The sequence below is a fragment of the Hemibagrus wyckioides genome, linkage group LG26 (genome assembly GCF_019097595.1).
Source record: "Hemibagrus wyckioides isolate EC202008001 linkage group LG26, SWU_Hwy_1.0, whole genome shotgun sequence".
NCBI lineage: Eukaryota > Metazoa > Chordata > Actinopteri > Siluriformes > Bagridae > Hemibagrus > Hemibagrus wyckioides.
Genome location: NC_080735.1, coordinates 6755866 through 6783713, shown reverse-complemented (window position 1 = coordinate 6783713; position 27848 = coordinate 6755866). Strand labels below are relative to the sequence as shown.

Here is a 27848-nt window from a genome sequence, read left to right as displayed (position 1 = left end):
TTGTTCATGCCTCAGAGGATAGATTTCTTTCATCAATCAATACTATTTAAAAAAAGGGGGAAAGAAAGTGTTGCCAGATTATTTAATCTGAAATTAAAAAATGCAGAGACAATAAAATACAATATAAAATAAATGAAATGAAATGAAGACAAAGAATCAAATGAACCAATCTAAAAATCGAATTATAGTCTAATATGTTGTTAATATATTAAAGCTCATTGTCATAATCTGGATGTGAAAAACTCTAAATCATAATAATCACATTAAAACACAATCACTGTAAATGTCTCAATTTAACAACATGCAATTTTAACTGGTTGTAACTCTATAAATATTACTGATACAGCACAATTTTTTGCATGATGAACTAGAAAAAGCCTTACAGCAGAAATCATGAAGCTTAGGCAGGAATGAAAATCCAGATGTGATTAGTTTTAGAGTGGATTGTGATTGTGTCCATATCATGAAGAAGGTCAGAATCTCATCTAGTAGACCAGTAGTGTCCAGAGTCTGGCCCCAGGGTGAAATACTTAACTGCCCCATGGCATCTCTCTTAGGCTTTAAGATTAGTGGGCCAATTTTTCCTTTCACTTGATGGTGGATCAGACTGGTAATAGAGATAGCTAAATACCAAAAGTAAACACTTAACAGTAAAAAAGCTTGATTTAAAACAGCTGGAAACAAGAATACTTTTTCATTTGCCATAGCAGCATGGACCTCACGTATATGTATTTTTGTATTGTAAATATTTATTCTGTTGTATAATTTGTGAGTATTATTTTGTTGACCAGCCCTCAGTATTTGATGTGGTCTAATCTGGCGCCCGTTTGGACAAGTGCAACTTCATCGTTAGCTCCTCACTACGCAGGCTTAACTCTGAATTCGGCCCCAAGTGCATAATAATCAGAGAAAATTAGAAAACTGTAGCAACATTAATTACATTTATGCACAATACCAGAACCAACAAAGACAAACACAACAGTCTACAATATAATGGCAATGAGCTGCTCTACAATAGTGGCCCTCAACAGTGTAGACATAACTTTCACACATGAAGAAAATGTATTTCATAAAAACTCAAGTAAAAAAAAAACAAAACAAACAAAAGCAGATAGCACCCTCTAAATGCCACTCTTTCATTCTATGAATGTAAGGCCAAGCAGAAGCTCCTTTTGCTGAATGAAATAAACTCAAATTCACTTCTTAATATATCTTGTTCTACTGTAATGAACCAAATTTATTTCCGAAGCGTATGTGATGGTAAAGATGGGATACTCCATCTCAGACAGAGGTGCTCGTATTTGCTGCCTCAAATATGAATCTAGATCAAAAGTCCAGTTACTAGTTGCCCGGATGGTTCAGTAAATTCACTTCTTGACAGCGCGAGCATAATCAGGGCGCCGAGTCTGAATGATTTTGGGGCGGGGCCGGGTCCCTCCCTCTGTCTCCTCTTCACCACCCGAGCTGTCGTCTTCACACACATGCACTATGACACTAGGTGTGGTGGTGGTTCCAGTGTGTAACTCATACTGCTCGCCTAAAACAGAAGATTAAGAAAAGAAATTCATCAGCCTATGCTACGTTCAGTTCTGTCCAGTTTTGGCGAGTCTGTGCCTAAAGCCTCAGCTTTTGGTTCTTGGTTGACTGAAGTTTAACCCAGCGTTGTGTTCTGCTGCTGTAAGCCATCCACACTGAGATTCAACATGTTGTGTGTTCTGAGATGCTTTTCTGCTCACCATAATTGTACAGTGTGAATGTTTGAGTTACTGTAACCTTTCTGTCAGCTCAATCCAGTCTGGCCAGTAAGGTTGCCCCATGTCTTCAACAAGGAATGTTTTTTTTCTTTACTGCATCATTCTGAGTTAACTCTAGAGACAGTTGTGTATAAAAATCCCAGGAAATAAGTATTTATAGAACTAACAATAACAATAATGTTATGGTAAAAGTAACTGAGATCACATCCACTTCCCCATCTGTAGACGATGGTTGACGGGAACAAAATTGTGATTGTGGTTAGGTTTCAGGTTTTGCCGCTTGGTAGCATATGCTTATCGTCTGGTGAGTCAGACTCATGAATGGTGTCATACCTTGTGGATACAGGTCATATTTTTGTACGGTCACTGCATCAGGAAAAAATGGCTGGAGTTTTTAACCAAGAAATCCAGAAACAATTCACTTCTCATCCACCGTATGTACCAGATCAGAGCTTCAATCCTCTTCTTTTTGCTCCTGAAATTGAAAATGGGACTGAAGAGGGTAAGATTTGCACACAAGCAGTAAATAAGCAAGTAAGCCTATGCAGTGTGAGTGTATGCATTATCATGGTGTGTTTTTCCTGGTACATTCCTGTAGATGACTACATTTCAATGTAAAATCACTCATTAACAGTCTGTCCAGGGGAAACACTCTCTATGAACAAATCCCAAAACGTAATCTTCGTTGTCTTGACCTGACATGCTTTATTTTAGATTTGGAGACAGAGCAGGACGCAACAGTATTAAAAAGCTTGCTCACTGCATTGGAACCAGTTTCATGCTTTTTAACACTGACATGGTTATTGAAGAACAAAGTTCAGCAAATTCTGGAGCATGACTAAAATACCACACGCATCCATGGGGTATAACATCACTCAGCAGAGACTGACTCACCAGACCATGAGCAGGAAACTACGTCAAGTGTATGCTCCACATTTCAATTTCGTAAATTTCTACACTATCTAGGTTTTTAAGAAAGCTATCTAATGTTAGACAAACATTGTGCAACAGATATCATAAATCATTATAAACAGCATGTACAGTAGATAAGGTCTCGACATCCCTGTTAAAAGTGTTGATTTTTATAATGTAAAAAATAAATCCAGATAAATAATGGTAGGTGTTTTTCTACTTTAATATAAGATCAGCTACAAAATGATCATGAAAACATAGTAAAATATTTCAGGAAAATTAAAAAAAAGAAATAACCTAAATGTATGAGTGCACATCACTTAACTACTGTTTCAGTACTTTTCAGTTTTCACAGCAGTCAGTGTTCCTGAATAGATTCGAACAACTGAACACCTCTTGATCTGTAAATTCCACTCTTCCTTCCAAAAAAACAAAAAAAAACAAATGATTAGAGGATCCTCTGTGTGAAGGGTGAAATTTTTCTTCATACGGAGGCCAGCAGGTGTTGTGCCAAAATAGCTGGCAGCGTCACCCGTCACCACATGCCAAGTGGGTGTGGTGTTCTTTGAGTGATAAGCGGTCATATCTATCTTAGTCTCATTATAATATACCATAAGTTTTGCTGGTTTGGTAAAATTTAAGTGGGCTTTGATTTTTTTTTCCATGAGAAAAGGCCACCCTACCCCAGACACATGAAAAATATAAAGGGATCGTCTTGTCCTTTCTGCACTTTTGAGGGACGTCCTTTTCCTGGTAATGTCACTGTGGTGCTGAATTCTCCCCACTTGTTGTTGATTACCTTCACAGTATTCCATGGTACATGTTTTGGAAAATTCTTTTCTACCCCTGCCCTGAGGGATACTACCGGCTTTGCAAGCTTATTGAGAACCGTGGATTTGGCAGTCTGATAAAACCAAGAAGCTGTAAAGAAAATCCTGCAGAAACAGCTGATCTCTACTGATTACAGGTAGATGATCAATACTTTTCAGTGTGTGCTTGAATGTCATTGGCTGAGTACAGTCACATGCTCCATTATATGTTATATTTTATTATTTTTTATATGAATTTTGTTGCTTGCTATATCACATTAAGAAAAAGAATTTAAGACCAATTTAGCAAAGCCAAATAAACAAAATAGCCCACAGTTAAGCTAAGAAAGTATCAGCACTGATAACTAATGTAAGAATGAAATACTGTGTGTTTCTGATGCTGTACTGTACCTATACTGCTATAGTGTATTTTTACCTGGACCGAGTTTGGAGACAGCACACAGAAGGTCATAATTAATGATGGGTGTAGCGTCTTGAGACTGCTCCCAACCTACTGGAGGAGAAGCTGGAGGAGAAATGAGGAACTGTTTGTCTGGCTTTGGAGGCTCTAGTCGAGGACTGCCTATATGCACAGACTGAAAGAGGAGCAGTGCAGGGAGAGGGTGTAGAAAAAGAGATAGATAGGAAACAAATAGAGGAGACAAATTCAAAAAGCCATGAAATATATGTATAAAATACAGTCCATATTTCTTTTTATCTTCTGCTCTCTTTACTATAGTTCAGTTCTTAAACTGACATCTTTATCTAACTCTTAAGTGCTGTGTTATGGAATTGTGATTTATCTGAAATAAGTAAATAAAATGAGATGTTTTCTTCAACCGTCAGTGTGTGTGTCCTAAAAAATAAGCTTTGGTTAATTATATCCCTGATTGTAGGTTTATGTTGTTACAGTAAGTTCATTGGTACCTGGGCGAAATAAAGGCGCATCTCTTTGCCATTGAAATCACTCTTGTGCAAGTTCACTCTCGCCTGCGCCGCAGCCACTGCGCTGGTGAAGTTAATGCGTACACGGTGAAAGCTTTTGAAGAACTGAAAATATACTCCTACATCAAACTGATGAAAGAGTTTCTCGAACTGGCCCTGAAGATGACAAAAAAATAGGAAAAGACAACAAACAAGGTTCTGTCACTTGGTCTAGACAAAAGTCTCCTGTAGGCCCCTCCCCTGATATTCGGAAATGCATCATCAAACTGATTCAACTCAATTCAATTTGATTCGTATAGCACTTTTAACAATCGTCTCAAAGGAGTTTTACAGGAATGTAAAAATTCTGATTGAAAATGACAAAGTTTAAAATTAAGCCTGAGGCTACAGTGACAAGCAAAAACTCCCCGAGATATGATGGAGAAACCTTGAGAGGAACCAGTCTCAAAAAGGAACCATCCTCCTAAACTGCAAAAGAACATGTACATTTCATTGTTAAACAGTCTTACCTGACCTGCTGTGTGGATGAACACATCACTGTTCACAAGTTTAGCCACCGAGATAGAAATGATTGTATTTAGTTGTCTTCAGGGACATGACAGGGGAATGTAATACAACACAACATAAACTGATTTAATATACTACCAACAAGAAATCCATTAGATTTCCCCAAATGTATTATTTCCAGGGCATGTCTGTGAATTCTATTATCTATTATATTTCTATTATAATTCTGTTTTCTGTAAGATGAACCATTACATAGGAATTGCTAGTCTTTCTGTAAAGTGAAGTTCATATGGTTTCTGTTTAGATCTCCAAGATGTTCCTTCCACCACATTTGTCAGCAGTCACGAGATCTGCTGTTGTAACAGCTTATAGATTTAGTAATCAGCAAAACTGGCTCTTCTCATAATGAGGCGCTGCCTCTGTCCCTCCTACCTTCCGTCTGTCATTTAATAATTCAATATTCATCATTCATCTGTCATTCTATATTCCTTCACCAACTTTCTAATTCACTAACATCAAAGTGTTACAATACTGCGTAGGAGCAAAGATATTTTATAGCACTGACTAATCTAAAAGAGTGAGTGACTAAAAAATGAAGGCATTGTTTACATATCCAGTGAACTTTTTATTCTATGCAAATAGGTATTTTTATTTCTACGTGTTGGCGAGTGGAGTTCAGAAAGTTAAATAAGCAATATTAAATCATTTTTCATTCCCATTTTCATTTCAATCATTACCCTACTGTTTTTGGCAGGACTCATAATTTTTATTATTACTACTTTTATTATTATATTTTTCATGCTTGGTATTTTGGTGCTTGGCATGAACACAGGACAGAAGTGTGTGACATCATGTGCTGGCTAGAGCTTGGTCCTGGGTATGGAATATGCAAGACAATTTTTCTTGTCTTCGTTAAGACAAACTGCATTCATCCATCTCCGCCCAAACAGATGCCTGATGTCATGCTGGATTTTGTATGTTGATCACAATTTCCTTTTCATCTAATTCATACCAAATGATGAAAAAAATTATTAGAAATTATCCATGACATTAAATTGTGAAGAATTCTTTTATATATGAAACGGTGTTGCTACGGCAATGTGCCTGTGAAGTTGGAGCAATGGAAATGTGAATCCAAGGTAAGGAGGCAGAAAAAAAAAATTAAAGTGGCATAGTCACCAGGTACTACAACACACACACACACACACACAGTGTGCAGCCTGTGATTTTACAGAGAAAATGGAGGAAACAGAAAACAGTACACAAATGAATAGTACTCACAAGCTACACTTCTCCCAAAAAAACCTCACCAAATTAAAGATTATGAGAATTAGTTTGTTAAACATTCCATTTATCCATTTTCAAATCCATACAAGTCTCTGTGTATGAGCTGCTACTATAGAAACAATAACATTAGAACAAGTGCAATAATATTAATGATCACTTTACAACTGGAGCTACCTGTGCTGCTATACTACATAAACTCACCAATCAGAATTGAGCTTTCATTCACACTATGGCATAGACAAAGATATGAATCAGACGTATTTTGCCTCTTTGACACTCCATGTGAAACACAAATGAGACCCATGCATGTCTGATTTGACATTGCAATGAAGTGCAGATTGAAAAATAATGGAGCAGGCTGCATTTGTCTCCAATGACGCACATTAATTTCTCTTAACAATGAGGCTACTAGCAACAGCGTGTCGTAACAGAGCTCTCACACAAGATTTTAAGCAAAACTTTGACAGAAAAAACTGACAGAACTTTGTTGTTAATTGTCTTCAGTTGTTAGTTGTCTTTGGTTAATCTTTATGGAATAATAAAGATTATTCTTTATGAAGTGCATACATACAAAGCCAGCTAAAGACTGCTCAGACCTCCCCTTCAAAAGTGATTTGCTTGCATTTTCTATGAAACTGCTTAAAGTGCAACACTGCACAATTTCTAAGAGGCACATTTGAGGAGGTGATGCTGTGGCATGTAACAACTTGCGACTGTAATTTTTGTGTTTGTTCAGGCAGAAATTAATAACCACAAAGCCTCAAACTAAATTAAGTCAGGTGACCAGCACATGAGACTGATGCTACAGGATACTATCTAGTAAATTTCTAGAGTAACCCTGTAACAGACCGGCAACAAGCATCCATTATTCATCCAGCATCCAGTTTAACAGCTACATGTAAAAACATACACTACATAGCCAAATGTTTTGGGACACCCCTCCGAATCATTGAACTCAGGTGTTCCAATCACTTCCATGGTCAAAGGTGTATAAAATCAAGCACCTAGTCATGCAGACTGATTCTACAAACATTTGCGAAAGAATGGGTCGCTCTCAGGAGCTCAGTGAATTCAGGCATGGTACAGTGATAGATTGCCACCTGTGCATTCAAGAAAATGCATCCAAGCCTTACATCACCAAGTGCATTGCAAAGCGCTGGATGCAGTGGTGTAAAGCATGCCACCACTGGACTCTAGAGCAGTGGAGATACCAATCACACTACTCAGTCTGGCAATCGGATGGACGAGTCTGGGTTTGGCGGGTGCCAGGAGAACAGTACTTGCCTGGCTGCATTGTGCCAAGTGTAAAGTTTGGTGAAGGGGGATTATGGTTTATGGATTATGTGTTGCTTTTCAGGTGTTGGGCTTGGTCCCTTAGTTCCAGTGAAAGGAACTCTTTGCAAGACATTTGGACACTTTCATGGTTCCAGCTTTGTGGGAACAGTTTGGGGAAGGTCCCTTCCTGTTCCAACATGACTGCACACCAGTGCACAAAGTAAGGTCCATAAAGACATGGATGAGTCCTGACCTCATCACCTTTGGGATGAATTAGAGTAGAGACTGTGAGTCAGGCCTTGTCGTCCAACATCAGTGCCTGACCTCACAAATGCGTTTCTAGAGGAATGGTCAAAAATTCCCATAAACACACTCCAAACCTTGTGGAAAGCCTTCCCAGAAGAGTTGAAGCTGTTATAGCTGCAAAGGGCGGGACAACTCCATAATAAAACCTACAGTTTAAGAATGTGATATCATTAAATTTATGTGCATGTTAAGGCAGATGTCCCAAAACCTTTGGCAATATAATGTAACTTCAAATGTTTGCATTAATTTGATTGCCAGGTTTCACCAAAATTTCCAGCCCAGCTACTTTTCAAAAACCACAAACAAGTCCTGAAACGAGCCCAAAAAGATTTTGTAATTGACAAAGGAAGAAATGTTCACACACAATTCTGATGAACAGACATTATTCATTACATTATCCCTCTCCCAGTATTTACACCATAGTTAATAACAAAAATGCCTCTATTTATCATAAACACTCTTTCTGCACACACTGGAAATGAATTAGATTTAATTCTGATTATTTTTTATAGAAAACATCTTGGTGGCTGTGTTTTTTTCTTAACCTCAAACAATTTACTTTGGAGCTGAGATTACAGTAGGAGGACTCTCGGGGAGTGCTCTTAATCTCAGCTGGTTAACTGTATGAAAGACACCCTGTCCACAGAAGGAAGCAATCAATCAGATTCCAAACTCTCCATCATGGCCAAGACCAAAGAGCTGTCCATGGATGTCAGGGACAAGATTGTAGACCTACACGAGGCTGGAATGAGCTACAAGACCATCGCCAAGCAGCTTGGTGAGAAGGTGACAACAGTTGGTGCGATTATTCCCAAATGGAAGAAACACAAAAGGACCGTCAATCTTCCTCGGTCTGGGGCTCCATGCAAGATCTCACCTCATGGAGTTTCAATGATCATGAGAACGGCGAGGAATCAGCCCAGAATTAAACTGGAGGATTTTGTCAATGATCTCAAGGCAGCTGGGACCATAGTCACCAAGAAAACAATTGGTAACACACTACGCCGTGAAAGACTGAAATCCAGTAGCGCCTGCAAGGTCCCCCTGCTAAAGAAAGCACATGTACAGGCTCATCTGAAGTTTGCCAGTGAACATCTGAATGATTCAGAGGAGAACTGGGTGAAAGTGTTGTGGTCAAATGAGACCAAAATCCAGCTCTTTGGCATCAACTCAACTTGCCGTGTTTGGAGGAGGAGGAATGCTGCCTATGACTCCAATAAGACCATCCCCACCGTCAAACATGGAGGTGGAAACATTATGCTTTAGGGGTGTTTTTCTGCTAAGGGGACAGGACAACCGCACCGCATCAAAGGGACGATGGACGGAGCCATGTACCGTCAAATCTTGAGTGAGAACCTCCTTCCGTCAGCCAGGGCATTGAAAATGGGTCGTGGATGCAAAGAGGAGTGGGCCCAAATTCCTTGAGATTCCAAGAAATGTCTGAAGCCTGTGATTGCCAACAAGGTTTGGCACCAAGTACTAAGTCATGTTCTGCAAAGGGGTCAAATACTTATTTCACTCAATAAAATGCAAATCAATGTATAACGTTTTTGAAATGTGTTTTTCTGGATTTTTTTGTTGTTATTCTGTCTCTCACTGTTCAGATAAACCTACCATTAAAATTACAGACTGATCATTTCTTTGTCAGTGGGCAAACGTACAAAATCAGCAGGGGATCAAAATTTTTTCCCTCAATGTAAATGTACAGTACAGCTTTAATGAGCAATGCCTGGTAATCAAGTTTTACAGCATAAAAATGCTGATAGCACATTTTATCCTTATTAATAAACTTAGCACAATGTGATAATATTCTAGTCTATTCATTATATATCTATACAGTAGATCTTGTCCTTTATCACATTTTTACGGTGCAGTCAGTGAGTAAAAACAAACATTACAATATAATATACACTTACCTGAAGTTTCTGTTAAACTGAATACAAACTCTCTCTCATGTCTCTGAGCAAATATGCTAACAAATAGGCCACTGACCTATTTACCACTTGAATAGGTAATCTGTTACCATGACCTGACATGAGTAACCCTGACAGTGACCTAGGTGATGGTTTGGTCCTCACATAGCCCTTAGGCCTAGCTCTGGAAACCCTGCCCACTTTCAGAGGAGTCGCTGTAAACAGCTTATTCTCAACTGAACAACTTCTTCATTGGCTAGTAGCACACTGCCTTTAAGGGGTGCTATTTAAAAAGGTTGGAGGCTACTGTGCCAAGCCATACACAGCAAGCTGAGAACATTTACCAGGCTGTAGTGTCCAGTTTGTTGACAGAGTTCACTACTTTTAAGAAATACAACTGTTTGTTCTTCCCCCAAGATATACGTTGAGCAATTGTGCTGTGAAGACTGAAACCGATTATTCTCCACTGTGGTTCATCATTCCAAACTAAACCCAGCCCAGCAAGTTGAGAATGTCCATCAGACTGATGCCTATAGATGGCTGACTGAGCTCACTGCTGTTCATTCTGTTACTGTGCAAGACTGAGGGAGAGACACACTAATAGTGAAGAGCTGTGCTGCACAGACTGAGGCTTTTTTTATTCTGCTCCTCTCATCTAAAGACAGAAAACATCAGTACTATATGTACTTTACAAGGAACATTATTCCTTTGTGTTATATTATATTTTCTTATTCACTTCAGGCAAGAGAGACACTTAGACACTGTTTTTCTCATTTTCTGACATCATAAGTTTAGTGTATTATAAAATATTTTGAAAGATCAAGTGTTTCTTAAAAGGTGTCCTAAGGGTTTTTTATTCTCCTTTTCTCATTCAAAGATAAGAAATGGAAGCCATCCTCATTCAAGCTGCCTAAAAGCAGGAAGAGGGGCTATAGTTATTTACAATTAATTTCTAGGTGTTACATGGGCATGAATAGAACTAATTCTAATTTGTTTGCTAACATATCATACATAACCATAAATATGTGGCTATGATTAACATGACAATGCCCATCATCCTTGACTTCTCATAGCAGCACAGGTCAGCTTAACATCCACATTGACCAATAGCACTCACAGCCCTTGAGGGCTTTTGTTCAGCAGGTTGGGACAAGCAATCAGACAACAACTTTTAATTCTTCATGGTATAGTATGAAGCTCCACAACACACTCAGCCTGGCAAGTTGAGATTATCTTATCTTATCTTATCTGTTATCTTATTATCAGTGAGTTCACCGACATCGAGAAAAAAAAACTAAGTGATAATGGTAGCAATCAATGCTGAAGAAAAACAAACCAATGTTTAGGAGCTGTGCTGCACAGACTGATTTTTTTTATTCTTTTCCTCTTTTCTAAAGATAGCAAACAGAAGCCATCCACTTCAGAGCAGCCTAAAATCAGGAGGAGGGGTTGCAGTATGATATTTTAGGTGTTACACAAATATCTGGGCACATATAGAACTCTTGATCTTTCAAGATACTTTAGAATACAATACCGTTATTCTAACACAAAAATGAGAAACATTTAAAACAACCAATCCACAATGCTCAAAATGAAATCAGTTTAAAGAAATGCATACACAAATTTATTTGTATAGCACTTTTAACAATGGACATTGTCTCAAAGCACTTTACTGAAATATAAAGATATAGAATAAAAATAACAATATTTAAAATTAAATTAGTGTTTATCCCCAATGGCCAAGGCTGAGGCATGTGTGGTTATGAGGAAGAAACCTTGAGAGGAACCAGGCTCAGAGTGTGATTATAAATAATGTCTTTTCTACAGTTTATGGTCGAGTTGAATTGTGCAACCAAGAGCTCCTGAGCAATGTATAAATCAGAGTTCTGAGTTCATTATAGACTTAACACCAATTCCTTCCTGCCGAAGCCCCTGAATGTTTGTTGCTGAAGACCCGAGCATAAAACTGACCGCCACAACAGCAGTTATGCCACCGCCATAGTGACCATAGTCCAAAGTATTTCTATCCACAGCATTCCCATGGGTCTCCAGGCTGTCCACACAGAACCAGGACTATGCAGCAAAGTGCACCACAAAGATACGAGGCTCTAACCAGAGGTAGGGCATCAGGATAGAGTAGGAAGAGAGCTCAAGTCAAGTTCCTACTTAAGTATACAGGGCAACACAAGACACTCTGAAGCAATAAATAATAATAGTACCCATAAATGTTTTATTTTAACCAAAGGCTTTTAATGTGGCCATTATTAACACTACAATGTCCATAATCCTTGTCTTCATATAGCTTCAAAACATGCAAAATACCAAACAATCAGAAAAGCAAAAACAAGTATTGTAATGCTATGCATACATGCTACAGAATAACATTACAATAGATAGCTACATGTACAATAAAATGGAACACACTAATATGCAATTGTCACCACTTAAAATCCTTTCAATCCAAACATACTGAGCACATAAATTGTGTGTGCTTGCTAGAAGAGCTCAATACCTTTGCGAAGTGTTTTTCAGCAGGTCTGAGGAAGATGCTGGTGGGATAAGTAATCAATCACTAACTGTCTCCATGGTATGGTATGGTGTGGTATACCACACCACAGCCAGCAATTTGAGAACATTCACCAAGCTGAAGCCTCCAGTGGGCTACCAAAGTGCTCTACTCTTACGTAATACAAGTGCTGGTTCCCCACAAAGTGATACTGACAGTAAGCAAGGCTAAGAGAGAGACAGACTAACGGTGAGGAGCTGTGCTGCAGAGACTGAAACTTTTCTCCTTTCTTTATCTCTCTTCTAATTATAGTAAACTGAGGCCATCCACTTTGGAGCTGCCTAAAATCAGGAGCCGGGGATGTAGTTATTTATAATGATGTTCTAGGCGTTACACAAATATCTTGGCATGAATATAACTCATTTAAATTTGTATGCTAACGTATCATACATAACAAAAAAAAAAAATGACTCTACTCAGTCATGTCCACTAAGCAGTATTTACTGACATTTGGATTAAATGTAGAAAACATAATTACTCACTTCAACACTGCCTCAGTCTGAAGCTATCTAAGAATAATACCTCTGCTTAGTCATAGAGTATAAGTCATAAAATATGCATGCTACACTACCTATGTAACACACATTCAAATCAATACTATACATAGTTTACAAGGAACATTGTTTCTTTGTGTTAAATAATATTTACTTCTAGTGAGAGAACTTAGATACTGTAAAAAAGATTATAGTTCTTTTAAAAATTCTTCCATCCACCTTGAAACAGACTGAAGTGGCAGAACCCAAGAGAATAATGCATCTGTTTGGGCATGCACACAAAAACTGACCGAGAAACACAAAGGGGGTGAACCAAGGAAAAGTTCCAGAAATGCTTGATATTTCAAGATAATTTTTTTTTTTAAATTTTTATAATCCAACACCCTTAAGACAACACAAAAAAATATTGAAAACAACCCATACAGAATGCTCAAAATTAAATCAGAGTTCAAAAACCATGCCCCTTCTTTAGTATGCAGAGCAAAACAAGATAATTGAAGTAAATAATAATGATCATGACTATTTTATTTTACTCATCAGTTTCTAAAGTGGTCATTATCACAGCCAATCAGGGGGAGGGGGAGACCACTAGGCCTAGCTCACCACCTTTAAGAAGAGCTCTGGAAATAATACCCACTTTCAGATTAATAGATAAAATCAGTTTTACAATCAGTTTTTCATCAAATTCTACAGCCAAATGAACAACCCTGATGGTTAGTATTCAGCAGTTTAGAGAAAGATGTGGGATAAGTAACCGTCTCCACCAGTGTAAACTGACAGAGCGCTTTTTTGTTAAGGAGTACAAACGCTCATTTTCAGCAAGTGAGACTGAAAAGAAATACTAAGAAGCTGTGTGCATAGATTGCCTTTTTATTCTTTTTCTCTCATCTATAGATAGCAAGCCACCTTGGAGTTGCCTGAAATAGGGAAAAGGGGTTGCGGTCATTTATAATGCTCTAGTTGTTACACAAATACCTGGCCAAGAATAGAACTAATTTTAATTTGTATGCCAACATTTCATACATAACCATCAAATATGACTCAGTTATGTCCACTAAGCTGTATTTACTGATGTTTGGATTAAAATGTAGAAAACAGAATTACTCACTTCAACAGTAGGAGTGATCTGTGTGTGCATGATGAAATACAGTATAAATGCAGTATTTTGGTGACTGAAGGTAATTTCCTGTCTAATATGTTTGTGTAGATTATTGGATTTACTGCGCTGGACATTTTGGCAATATTTGTGGCATAGAACATTAGACAATCAAGCTTTCGCGTTTAAGTTTATGTTTAAGCTTTAAGTATAATAATGAACTGCGTTATTATTATTATTATTATTATTATTATTATTATTATTATTATTATTATTGCGTGTGGATGCTCGCTGTCTCCTGACTCATGATGATTCATCGCACACCTCACCTGCATGTAAGGGTCACTGTCACAAATAATGTGTCGAGTCAACAGTTTTGGAGGCGATAAAGGCCGGTCAGTGTTAAAGGTGAAGCTTTATCGAGAGGGTGAGTTATAGCCTACCTTCACGTGCGTGTCATTGAAGACCTCGTCGGGGACTTTGCACGCGATCAGCGCGTTGGGGTGTTCATCGACCTGCACGTCTGCCGTCGCCGCCCCTTTCCGTTCATCCGACTCCTGCATGGCGGATGTAAACAAAAACGGTCGAGGCTGCACGCGCTGGAGCCGTTTTGAGGTCAAATAAGAAGGGCTTGTTTTAAGCAGACGGCTGTGATCGTGCCGCAGTGGTCCGTACAGAGCGGTCCGCGGCCACAACACCACGGTCCGAGCGCTGTTTCATTATTGAGGGACTTTTACAAATCCCCCGTGCAGTCTGGCACAGAGGACCACGTCAGTGCTTTTGATGGCGCCGAACTAAATTGTTTCCAAAAACGGAAATGACGACTGCACATGTAAAAGCAATTACAAGCACGAGGCACGAGAATGGCAGTTTTGACGGTGCAGAAGTGCATCACTTCAGCACGTGACCAGAGCGCCCAAGCAATAATAACGTGATTTTAAAAATGATTAATAAGTGCAATCAGAAATAGACAGTAAAATCCTGCATTTTTATACCCTGCATTTTTGAGTCTGCTGAGTGATTTTGCCAAAGAATTGGTTAAAAATCTTGTTTTTTATACAGCAAAAACCTACAGTAACCATGGTTTCAGTAGCACGTTAAATCGGTGCAGGGCGTGTCACTAATGTGGGCGGGTGAGAGGAGGACTCACTGCTGACCGGCTGTGTTTACTGACCATGCTCTAGCTCCAAATAGGACATACTGCTAAGACTGTCGAAAATGGTAACATTCAGTTGCACCAAAAATAAATAAATAAAAATAAATTTATCAACCTTTAATTTTTCTGATATATTTATAAAGGTTTGTAAATGCTAAATGTCTTTGTATGTTGATCACCTGTAAAGTGCATACTGCTTTCCAAGGCAACTAAATCCTAATAAGAGATACCTTCAAAACACCATGAACGATCAAGCACACAGAGGACTGAAAACACTAAATACCTCAGAAACTCCTACAATACCAAACTATGTTCTGAAAATTTCTACACTGTTTAATGGTACAAATCAATTAACATAAAATCGTTATAAAATCATTATATTAACATGGGTGTATTAATTTGGGTGTATTAATTTATGCCCCTTGTTTTTTTAATAAGCAAAGCAGACATTTGAAATTTTCATCTGTTCCATTTAGTATTTAATGGATTTCAAACCTTTTTAAGTACTATATGGTTTTATCTCCAGTTGCTGTAAAATATATCAGTATGATATATTTTGGCTCAAGTAACTTTACCAGCAGACCTTCAACTGCCCTGATTGGCGGGCAGGAGAGATTCTGCTGCCCCACCCTACAGCCACATGGTCTTTTGTTTACCTTTGCAGTAGTAGTGAGAGGAGCACTCGCAGGTTGCTTATGGGTGGTGTGGGTGGCACCATCACATACGATTAATGGAGGACATGTGGTCTATGTGTCTATGTGTCTGAGATATTGTGGATCCTGTGTCTATCAGTGTTATTCAAGGAGGTGTGGCTTCAGTCCTAGTCAGTCCTACTGAAAGGAGCATGGATTCTGTGTCTAACACTCAATTGTTGGGAGCCAGTACATCCACCATTACAGGAATCTACAACTTCCCCGGAAAAAATGCCCTGCAAATAATTAAATATAATGAGACAGAGACTGATTCAGGTAGAAAGAAAGAAGCAGAAAGGGAAGAGAAGCAGTGGGAAGTGAAGGCAAAGTCAGAAGACTTAGTTGAAAGTTATTAAAGTGAATGCACAGAACAGGAAGAAGAGTCAGAAGAATATGACAGTGAGGCTGAGGAGGACACACATGCAGAGTATGAGAGACGGTGTTTATGTCCACAAACTACCTAAGACCATCAGGAGTGTCATGTTAGAAACATATTTGTTGGCTTGTAAAGTTCATAAGTTGTCCATGTAGTCTAATGGTTTATATTGATCAAATTCACCGTAATGCAGTTTCTCTATCAAAATAGATATTACTTTAGTGTTTCTTAATTCCTATATGTGCCTTATATTGGTTTGTCTTTATCCACAGATATCAGCTAATGTAAAGAAGACCCACCCGCCGAATCTGAGACTATTTTCAAGGACCTTGATTGGGGACAGGAGATGATTCTTCAAGACAGCCTGGTATGACATTGCCCCCTGCCTTGAATATTTGTCAGACATTTTAATTCAGTTCAATTCAATTCATTTAAATTTATTTGTATAGTACTTTTAACAATGGACATCGTCTCAATTTATCCCTAAAATTTATCCCTAACATTTATCCCTATTTTAACCCTGCTAACCATCTGGATTCAAAAACTGGCAGAAAGCAACTTTCAGAGAGAGTGGGGTTTGTAACCCATGCCCAGTCTGAGCTGCGCAGACAAGCAACGATTGCATGGAGGGACCATCAAAGAGCTGTAACAGCTAATGCAATGCTGGCAACTGTCCTAAATAAGGAACATAACAATCAGGGTAGAGAAAATCGGGAATATATAAAAGCAATAAGGGAAGTGTTATTCATTACTGCCACACAAAACATTGCTCAAAAAAACACAATGAGTTTGCAGTCTCAGAAAATAAAGGGAACTTCATGGCAATTCTAGAGACAATTAGTAACCATGACAAAGCTGTTAAAAAAGGTTGACTTCCATTCATAATTCAAAGTACACTAGTAAAATAATTCAGAATGAGATTCAGGGTTGTTTAGCAGACATGGTTCGAGCTTAAACTACTGGAGAAGTGAAAAAACTGAAGTTTGAAAAGATGTTCAAAAAAAATGTGAAACAGATTTCTCTAGAACTCAGATACTATTTCTATGGAGCTATCTAAGAGAGTTTTCTTCTCTCTATTTTGAATCTGGTGAGAGGCTTGATGCAGCAGGACTAACTGAGAAAAAAGCCACAAATTAGAAAGTCATGAATAGTTCATGAATAGAAAGTTGTGAATAACCTCTCGCAAGCCCTCACCTCCACTGCATCCCCTATTCACTGACACCTGTACAGAGAAGTCTCTCTCTCTCTGTCTCTCTCTCTGTCTCTCTCTCTCTCTCTCTCTCTCTGTAAAAGCTCACGTTCACAGAGAAATCTTGATTGGAGTGACCTCCACCTCTTGCTTCCGTATGGAGTCAGCATATTGTCATAAAAAGTGCCTTCATGTTCCCCCATCCTATGTTGCATTTATGACCATAGGAAGCCCTAAGACTCAGACCCAAAGGGAAATTCCTCTGGAGTGCCAAAGTTCAAAGAAATGTTCAGCTAAACCAAAGCCGGTGGATTACCACCTCACAGATATATGATTGTGCATTGAGCTCCTGGCAAGAATTACATGACCTCATAACAGCATCTACTCCTTGTCAGCCAAAGATACCCAAGCCATGAATGACTACTTAGTGAAGGCTCTGCAGTAGAGACGTGTTGGGGATGTTCATCATCAACATAATTTTAGTTTACTCCCCAGAAAAAAACCCACATTGCCAACTTCAAGCATTTTTAACCAAATAGTTCTTTAATCCATTTTGTGCTAAAGGAGAGAAAACAAGCTTCTTGTGGTGACAGTGACTTTTCATGGCTAAAGATCAGACCAGAGGGAGTGCTCATGGATCAAGACAAGGTTTTGGCTGTCACTGTCCGTCACTTACCTTCCCTGCAGACCATCAGGGAGCTTGAGGTTTGCTAATTTCTGTAGAAGACATGCTTGGTGGGAAACATCCCATGGGACATTGACCAGTAGATCTTGCATGCCTCCATGACAAACTCTTCACGTGAGCCCTCCCCAGCATTCCAAAATGCAGGACTATTCTATAACAATGTCTACATGTACTCTGGCATCACAAGGGATGTCATGAATGACAGGCACAGAGATCCTGTCACCTTGTGTGTCTTTTCAGATTCATGGAGAAATTCAGTGTCAGTGACAACCAGGAGATCTTTTATGTAGTGCCTTTATGTTGCAGCCGGGTCCTGGAGGAACATTGTTCTATTTCACTACGTACTGCATCAGCTGTAGATGATCAAAATGACAACAAAAGCCTCTTGACTTGACTTGACTTCAAACTGTCACATATACACACCTTTTCACAATTACAGACCAAAGAATATAAGGATTCTCATTTCACACTCACCTTAAAGTAAAATAAATGGTCAGTGTTCCTGTGCCTGACATTTCCAAGCCTTTTGCCATTGTTTGATTTCATTTTTGGATTATTGTCTGTTTCTTGATTCATAAGTTTGTTTTGCCTAGTCTAGTAGTCTATCTGATTACACATGTGTTTTGACTTTGTTTGCACCTGCTGTTTTGGATTTCTCAGCCTTTGCCCTTGTTAAGATTGTTGAACTGCATTTATCTATCTGATGCATGTATCTGAAATGCATTGTTTTTTGTCTTCACTCACCCTTTTTTGACACACTTCAGCATCAGTTATAAGAACAATTAAATTGAGATACCTAGAAATATCTAGAAATAAAAACTTCAGCCAGAATGTTAGAATTTGGTTGCTTGTGGGTTTTGGTTGGCGAAGGACTATTATAGTAAGTATTTAAGTTCTTACAAAATGGCTTAAAGACAACAAAGTATTGCATTACATAGGCAAACTAGGCCAGTATGCACCATTCCCACTATTTATTCTCACAATCACACTGCATGTTTTCTTCACATGAGCACATTCTAGAATTCCAATACTTTATTCATATTATAATGATATATTCATCATATAGGCATCAATGTTAGGCTGAGGTCAGCAAATGGAAATAGTGTATATGGGAGAATGGACCATGCTTGTACAGTTGCTATATGACATTAATTTAGGCAGTGTCAGATTTGAGATTATTCTGCACTAATGTCTATAATTTTCTTTAATTAGCAGCTGATTGATCCCAAAATGTTCCCTTATGTGGTCTATATATAGTATTATTAAATAAAGCTTGGCTTCCTTTGTACTTGTGTTAGACCTTCTATAAAGGTTTCTTTCCTCAAGTATTTAAACACAAAACCAAAAAGTCATGTTAACCAGCAGAGGGCACTAAATCTCTGTATATCACTCACTCACTTTCAGTAACCAGTCACTCTAGATCCCAGATGGGATGCCAGTTCATGCGTACATCCACATATAGCTACTATCATGTTTTAAAGGTGCTCAGTTGAATTATCAGGTGCTGGAATGGGTGCTGCTGCACAGGTGCTGGAAACGGTTTGGGGCCCGTTAGTTCCAGTAAAATGAAATCTTAATGCTTCAGTATACAAAGACATTCTATACAATTGTGTGCTGCCAACTTTAGGAAAGACTCACAATTGGATGTGATGATCAAATGTCCACATACATTTGGTCCTTTAGTGCACATTTACTTGTATTCAATGTAAATGTTCATATATGCTTTTAAAATATGGGCAGATTTGTCCATATTTGTTTTTCTGTTTGAGTCCTTTGTCCTTTAAGTTCTAATTATCTCTTGCTAATTTGGAATAACAAATAAACTCTTGTATGTATAAATGAAATGAGGTTGGAAGTAGAGGAAATTGATTGATTGGTACTGCAACAGGATGTGTAGCAGATTTGTATCTGATGTTTAATATTTTGATTTGACAAAAACTCCTTTTAGAGAAAGAAGAGTCAGCATGTGCTGGAATAAAAGCACATCAGTCCATCTGAACAAACACAGCTAGAGTAGTGAGGTGCATTTGGAATGTCATGTCTGCTCTGTATGTTGACTCACACCACAGGCCCCCTTCCACCACTGGGAAAGCATGCTCAGCCTGCTGGCTAAAACAACACTGAATTCTGGGAAACATTGGCCTTTTTAGTCTCAACAACATCTGTCAGCTTGTAAATGTCCTGCTTCTCAAGGGCACACTTTTTAAAAAAAAAAAAAAAAAAAAAAAAAAGAGTTTGTTGGATAAATGAAGTTTTCTTATCTTTCAACAACTCTACTTCTAACTCATAAGGGAGTTCCTTCTGTAAGGTTCTAAGTAGGTCCTTCAGGGTTTTCACTAAAGAACTTTTAAGCATTTTACATTTTATGAAGGTGCAGAGGTCTAAATTTGTAGGTTCTGTACTAGATGTGAAGTGGGAAGAGGGTAAAGGGACACTGGGTTAGGCAAGATAGACATTTCACATAAAAATCGAGAAACAGTCTAAATCAGGGTTGTCAAAAAGTAGCCTAGATACAGGTTAAATTCTCTGAAAATCTATCAATTTAAAAAAAAATGAATGGATTTAGAACTAATGTACTAACTAATAATTGTGTTGTGGTCTCTCAGTGAACTGAAAGAATAAAATAAGAGCTAGAACCTTTTTGCAGTTGACTGAATATCAAGGATTCATGGCAGAGAATCTGGAGAATTTACATAGCTACACCCAGGTTTTAGCAACTTATATGTCATGGAGTAGTATAAATGAAGAGAAGATGTACCTTGCAGTGGGGTATGTTAGTTGGAGCAGTAGGCCTCCAGAGTCATGTCATGCCAGGCAAGTATCTGCCTGCAGAGAATTCTTTTAGCTAAAGCAATTACTAGTGATAAGGGAGACACCCACTTCACACATAGCCTAATTATGGAGATCTTTGTGAGCACTCCGTTACATGGGGGTTACATGCTTCTTGCAGCCATCAGACAAAGCAAGAGTGTATTCTATGATGTGAGCTAACAAAAGCAAAGCTTGATTTAGTACAACATATCAATCCCGGCTCTCCGGCTCTCCTGTCCTTCTGATTGATTTCAAGAGACTGATACAGCAGTGTAATTACTGGCTTCCCACTCAGACAGTCTAACACCCAATGGTAGAAATTTTGAGACAGTACCATTTAACTAAGCAGGCAAATCTTTATGGGGAAATGGATCCTGTAGCCTGTAAAGTTCTAATAATATTGTTTGTAATATATAAGAAAATTCCCTTACCAAGGTAGAAAGCAAAGAGAAGAGCCTGTCTGCAGTTTCAGAGGACAGAATATGTTTAACTCTCACTGTGATCTAATCAGATAGCTCCATGCTGCTAATGTAATCCAACCTTAGCACAAGTGAGAAGGAAAAACGCACTGATTCATGAATGATGCTGGTATTTATAGTGGATGCATCATCATGCAGCATTACGCAACCTTGTTTGTAGATTTCAGCCTGCACACATTAGCAGATATTCAAAGGTGGTATCCAGGTGTTACACACCACCAGTGGCTGTAAGGAGCCGTGAAACTGATACTGTATTAAACACTACATACCGAGTCATACCCACCATCTCAAAGTACTCTAATGTGTAAAGAACGGGCGTGGTCAGACATAAATAACAAGAGTTAGTTAAGCTCAGGGAAGCTAAGATGCATCAAAGAACAATATGTTTTCTGTCAGTCTACATTTTCTGACTTTTCTGACACACATTTATATTATTAGCCATCACGAAAGATGAAGTTTTTGTTATTGATTTCCAGAACTACTGTCCCAAGAATATTTACAGATGTGCACAGAACACAGTTTTTAAATTCCAATCCTGGTGTTTTGACTGAGCTCATCTTTATTTTTTTCTTTACCAGACCACAGTTGTTCTTTTTTTTCCCCTCCATTTTCATATGGACTCTGGTCTTGCCACAACTAGATAACTCTCCCCTATAACATGACATCTACCAACTGGGCAAGAAGGGACAAGCAAGTGCAGGTTCACAATTTCAATATAATAACAGTTATGGCCTGATAATGTGTTGACAAAATGTAGGATAATATACAGAATATCTTGTGTTCCATCTATCGTCTATACCTGCTTTATTCCTAATTAGGGTTATGGGGGTCTGCTGGAGCCTATCCCAGTGCACATTGGGTAAAAAGGCAGGGGTACACCCTGGACAGGTTGCCAGTCCATCACAGGGCCACATATAGACAGACAACCACACACACTCACCCCCAATGGCAATTCAGAATTACCAATTAACCTAATGTACATGTTTTTGGACTGTGGGAGGAAACCAGAGTACAAGGAGTAAATATACAAACTCCACACAGAAAGGCCCCTGCCTGTTCAAACCCAGGATTCAAACCTAGGACTGTCTTGTGTTCCGTGATTATCAAATCAGAAGTTATAACTGGGTCTCAGATGCCCTCAGAGCTGCTGAAGAGCTTTATCTATAAACAAAGCAATAAATTTTATGATATTTCCTGATAAAGCCATGGATAGAAGTGGCCTTAAACAAATGTTGATCTCCATATACTTCACAGCAAGATTTTGATTTGGGTCATGGTTGTACTTATGTAGCATTTTTCTTTTGAAGCTCAGATGTTCAATGTTACAGTAGCCCTAAATTGTAAATCTGTAACTGAAAAAAAACTTTTTAGAAGATGAAACAATGCTTTGCAAAGAAATTCGAATGTCATCATCCATTCATCCACACATGCAGTAAGACTTCCCTACAAGACTGTCTGACCACATGTCCGTAACCAACTATGTACTCCAAGGCTGTGCCTCTTTCACCAGGAAGCAAAACTAGAGCAGTCTATCTCTTTAGTCCTCCTCTACATTTACATTAACTTTGCTTGAGGCAATGGTTGAATAGTCCGTATGGACTCTCAAATAAAGATACAAGAGGAACCTAACAACTGGAATAAGATACCTCAAGCACGAATAAAAACAGCACGTAGAGTATTGCTTCAAAACAATAATTATTTACTACTGCATGTTGACTGGAATGAAGGTAATTATGCTCCTCTACCCAATGTGCTGAACCACCTCTTTGCCTGTTACCCATGATGCTCAACCTGAGAATGAACTACCACTTTCTTTATACTGCCACCAGGTGCTTGCACCCTTCACAAAAACTAACTTCACCAAAGCAGCTGGTCCAGACTCAGGGACTCAGGTTGCAGACTGAAAGAGTGATCTGACCAAATAGCAGAGGTCTTTACCAATATATTCAATTCAGATTTGCACCATGTCTCCTGTTTCAAACTGCACAGTGTTGTATATTTTTATGTTTTATATTTTGTATTTGTAGTATACAATGTCTTATAGCTTAAGCCTTATTCATACAATAGCCAGTGTTTTATAATTTATGCTCTCCCATTCGTACTATGTATTGTTTTATATAGTTAAATGCTATACTTACCAAACATTTTATGAATAACACTATGGGAGTACCAAACCCTGGTTTTCAGTAGAAGGGCTCAAGGGTTACCCACAGTACAAAGTTCCAGACCCAAATGCAGGAGGAAACAGACAAGGTTTTTTTTTTTTTAGAAAGATTACACCAAGAAACTCGAAAAGCAACACAGAGTAAATTCAAAAGTACAGGCAGAAACCTAAGAGAGCATCACAGTTCAACACAATGAAGACTCAGCAGACACAAATCAACAAGCATATATAGATCATGTAATCAAGGAAATGTGGAACAGTGAGGACAAAAAAGCCAGGAAAGCAGAACAATGGATTGGGTTGGGCAAAGCACACATGGAGAAACAAAACATCAAGAGAAGGCACATTACACTGGCAAATATAAACAACATGAAAATAGCCCTTACAGATTGCCCTCTAGTGGTCTTGCAGGAAATTGCCAAGCTGGTTATGACAATTCTGGATAAATGCAATTCCTGCATTTTTCAGGTGTGATTTTATGTTGTGATTCTCACATTCAAGTGATCAATGATTCGCATTAACTAATCTTATCCACGCAAGCCACTCAGGTGCTTATTCAGTGTCTTGACATTTTGAGACTGGACTACTGCAACTCGCTCTTGGCAGATCTACCTCTGCAAATTATCCAAAATGCAGCCCTGTGACTTACAACTTTTCAAAGTTCTCCCACATCACCCTTTTGTGGCACTCCATTCACTGGCTACCAGTAGCTGCCTGCACTAAGTTTAAAAAACTGATGCTTGCATATAAAGCCAAAAATTGTCTGTTTCCCACTGAACATCCTGCACTGCTTCACTCCCTTCAATTGTCTGAACTTCGGTTTTCTGAGTTTCTCTAAGCTCCAAACAGTCTGCTCATTGTTCAGCAACCTCTTTCATCATGTTTCCATCCATAGAACCACTGCTCAGTGGATGTTATTCATAATGTTAAGCATTGCACTGCTGCCACACACTTGACTGGTTAGATAACTGCATGTTTTTGTAAGTGTACAGGTGTTCCTAATAAAGTGTTTCGTTAGTGTAAAGTTATATTGCCTTGTGTTTTTGTATTGTGTTTGTATTGTTGAATTCTCCTATAGCACTTTTGCTAATCAAAATTTAATTGAATTTCAGGAATGCTAAAATGAACTTGAATCTGAACTATTTACAAATTTCACACAAAATACACCAGGCAGCTACATACATGCCTCAATGGACTGTCATTTACTCTTCTCACAAAAAAATCACTCATCAATTATCCCTTCTACTGAAGCACCCTATCCCATCCCATTACCCTGCCTGTCTGGAGACACAGCAGAAATCAACATTACTGAGACAAACGATTTGTCCAACTATTTGTCCAAAAGGTGGTGTTGCAGATTGTTATTATTACTCCAAATATTAGCAGTATTTTACTATTGTTTTATCATTCATTTTGATTTGTCAAGGTTTAAGGTCACAAAAAATGTCCATTTTGGCTTATTTGACCAAAAAGCTTGGGAACCACTACCCTAGGGAATATACGAAACGTTCCATACTGATGAAAGTCATAAATTTGCTGTAAAGACAAGTTCTTTGAGACATGAAACCATGCCAACCACATCTTTTCAAGCTATTGCAATGGAAAATATGCGTCACAGGACAGCTTAACACACTTGGAGGAAAGCAATATCCTCTTTCACATACATGAGCTAAAGATTGGGTTGTCACTGTGATTGACAAGGGAGAAAGAGTCTCTCTCCCTCTCTGAGAGCACAGCAAATTCTGTTCTCTTGGATGCACAGTTTTGTAACACTGTGTGACAAATTTCTATTTATTTTTTTTGTTTCTGGACTAGTAAGCATAATTTCCTAATTGCTTGAGTATAAGCAAGTATAGAAAAGAAAATGTTATATTTCTCCTCATACTTTAGTTTTGTGGACAGGACATTGGTATTTTGATCTATTTTTTTGACAAAAACAGCTAAATTTGCATGAGTACGACTGAGAGGTCATCAGAGTTCTACTAAGTTCTCTGTTATCTTTTTCTTTGGGACAGCAGGTTGTACACCTGCACCAGTGAGAGCATCCTGACAGGATACATCACATGCTGGTATGGGAGCGCACCATCCCCACTGAGCTCTCTGACATAGTGAAAGGCCGTAGTTAATCAAAGAATGAAAGGTTTCCCAGCAGAATATTGCCCAAACCATGACACTGTCTCCACCGGCTTGCCTTCTTTCCATAGTGCATCCTGGTGCCCTGTGTTCCCCAGGTAAGTGATGCACACGCACCCGACCATCCACGTGATGTAAAAGAAAACGTGATTCATCAGACCAGGCCACCTTCTTCCATTACGCTGTGGTCCAGTTCTAGTGACCACTGCAGACCAGGAACACCCCACAAGAGCTGCAGTTTTGGAGATGTTCTGATCAGTTACATTACAATTTGGCCCTTCATGAAACTCCCTCAAATCCTTATGCTTGTTTCCTGCTTCTAACACATCAACTTTGAGGACAAAATGTTCATTTGCTGCCTAATATATCCCACCCACTAACAGGTGCCATGATGAGGAGATCATCAGTGTTATTCACTTCACCTGTCAGTGATCATAATGTTATGCCTGATCTGTGTATGCCTACATTTTTATATTCTTCCATATACTTTCTTTCCTTTCCCATCTGTATAGAAAACGTTTAATGCTATATAGCATAGGCAGTTGTCTGTCTTATACAATTGCTAATACACTAATTATTCTGACACAAAATACCATAATGAAGATAATGAAGATCTGCTATACCAAACAACAAGGAACCTCTTACTTCAGTTTCATAATTGAAGTAATTATCAGGGCACATTCAGGGCATTTGCTGATTAAACCTTGATATATTTTATAAACTTTATATACTTCATATTTGAAGACAGCTGAAATTTATTACTTTAACAGGGAGACGTGATAAATGAGAACCCTAAATTACAAGGGAATGAAAACTACTACTAAGATTATGCTGAACCACAAGCCCATTGTGTGAAAAACAGATGAAAGATCAGCTGGTTGATGGTATTTAATTGTATGATATCCAGTTAGAAACATCCGAACAGGAACAGTTGTGCAACAATAATTTTGTTTTGCAGTATTATGACTTTATTGATTAGTTCACTGCAGTAAAGTATGTATTAAACAGAGAATGCTGTCCTGGATCTTCCTAGCACTTACAGTACATTATGGTTGCAGTATGGCCCTGTTCTACTCTTTCTTCTGGAATAAAGCTCCCCTTCTATTTAAAATAATGTTTCAGCTGCTGTATTTGAGCTGAGATTTAATTGAATTCATATTTGAGCTTCATGGACCAAATGTACATTAATTTTTAAAGGGCTGTCTCTATCCTGTTTGTCCTCCACTGCTTAGCTCTGTCTTTGCTAATTCAGGAGGATAAAGGTTAAGGGGAAACTTCTCAATTAATGGAAATTGAACAGAACTGTACACATACTGGATTATCATTAACTTGCACTGCATTTACAGCAGCCCTCACCCAGAGAAGCTTACTTTTGTACAACTGAGCAGTTGAGGGTTTTGGGCCTAGCATTGGCAACTCCTGACCTACCAATTAGTAATCCAACGTCCTAACAACTGGGCCTCCACTGCCCACTGCACTGCCCTCTACTGGAATGTGGTATATACATACACTACATATATATATATATATACATATATATATATATATATATATATATATATATATATATATATATATATATATATATATATATATATGGAATATGTGGCCACAATCTCATTTACAAACATTTCATAAACCATTAACTATAGACCTCCTTTATAATGTTTTATTTATTTATTTATTTATTTATTTATTTATTAATTAATTAATTAATTTATTTATTTATTTATTTATTTATTTATTTATTTATTTATTTATTTATTTATTTATTTATTTATTAATTAAAAGTGCAATGCATGTTAAAAACATTTACTTTACTTTCAAAAAGTATTAAACAAAGACAGAAAAAGCAGTACACCAAGGCAAGGCAGCAGATTTTAGTAAGTAGTTCAACCTCCTGCCTCTGCACATTAGAATCTGCTGGGTTGGTACATGTTGATAGTTTAGAAGATGTCTGACTCACCTTTGAATGCAAGTATACAAAGTTCTCATGGTGGGTAGAAGCAAAGAGCTCTCCCAAGACCTTCACAGCAAGATTGTTGCACTACATAACACTCCTAAATGTCCCAGTAATCACCACTGGGGCCATTATTCACAAGTGGAGGAAACATCACTCCACCATCAACCAGCCACGCACTGGAGCTCCTCGCAAGATTTCTGATCAGGGAGTCAGAAGGATAGTCAGAAGTGTGGCCCAAGAGCCAAGGAACACTCAAAAAGAGCTCCAGATAAACCTACAGCAGATACAGCTGTCACAAAGGAAACAACAGGCAATGCACTCCACCTCCATGGCCTT

The 27848-nt window shown here is 38.3% G+C and overlaps 1 protein-coding gene across 4 annotated transcripts; it reads right to left on the bottom strand.

Moving 5' to 3' along the window:
• Positions 1–334: 334 nt before the first annotated feature.
• rcan1b (regulator of calcineurin 1b) lies at positions 335–27795 on the bottom strand. 4 transcript variants are annotated; one of them, XM_058380922.1, is made up of 4 exons: positions 27516–27795; positions 4403–4576; positions 3912–4071; positions 335–1537 (listed from the first exon to the last, which is right to left on the bottom strand). In XM_058380922.1, exons 2-4 carry the CDS (start codon positions 4421–4423, stop codon positions 1368–1370), a joined length of 351 nt encoding a protein of 116 aa, XP_058236905.1. In that variant the 5' UTR covers positions 4424–4576; positions 27516–27795; the 3' UTR covers positions 335–1367. The 4 variants fall into 4 exon arrangements, with proteins under 4 accessions (XP_058236905.1, XP_058236907.1, XP_058236904.1 ...); XM_058380924.1 differs by lacking the exon at positions 27516–27795 and adding an exon at positions 21205–21220; XM_058380921.1 differs by lacking the exon at positions 27516–27795 and adding an exon at positions 14308–14727.
• Between the last annotated feature and the right edge of the window lie 53 nt (positions 27796–27848).

Bases quoted from the DNA above. Each gene is read 5' to 3' on its own strand.
- rcan1b (XM_058380921.1), bottom strand. From the start codon at position 14,427: ATGCAGGAGTCGGATGAACGGAAAGGGGCGGCGACGGCAGACGTGCAG. The intron at 4,577-14,307 runs GTAGGCTATAAC...TGTCATCTTCAG, and splicing joins TCAATGACACGCACGTGAAG to GGCCAGTTCGAGAAACTCTT. The intron at 4,072-4,402 runs GTACCAATGAAC...CTCCTCTTTCAG, and splicing joins TGCGCCTTTATTTCGCCCAG to TCTGTGCATATAGGCAGTCC.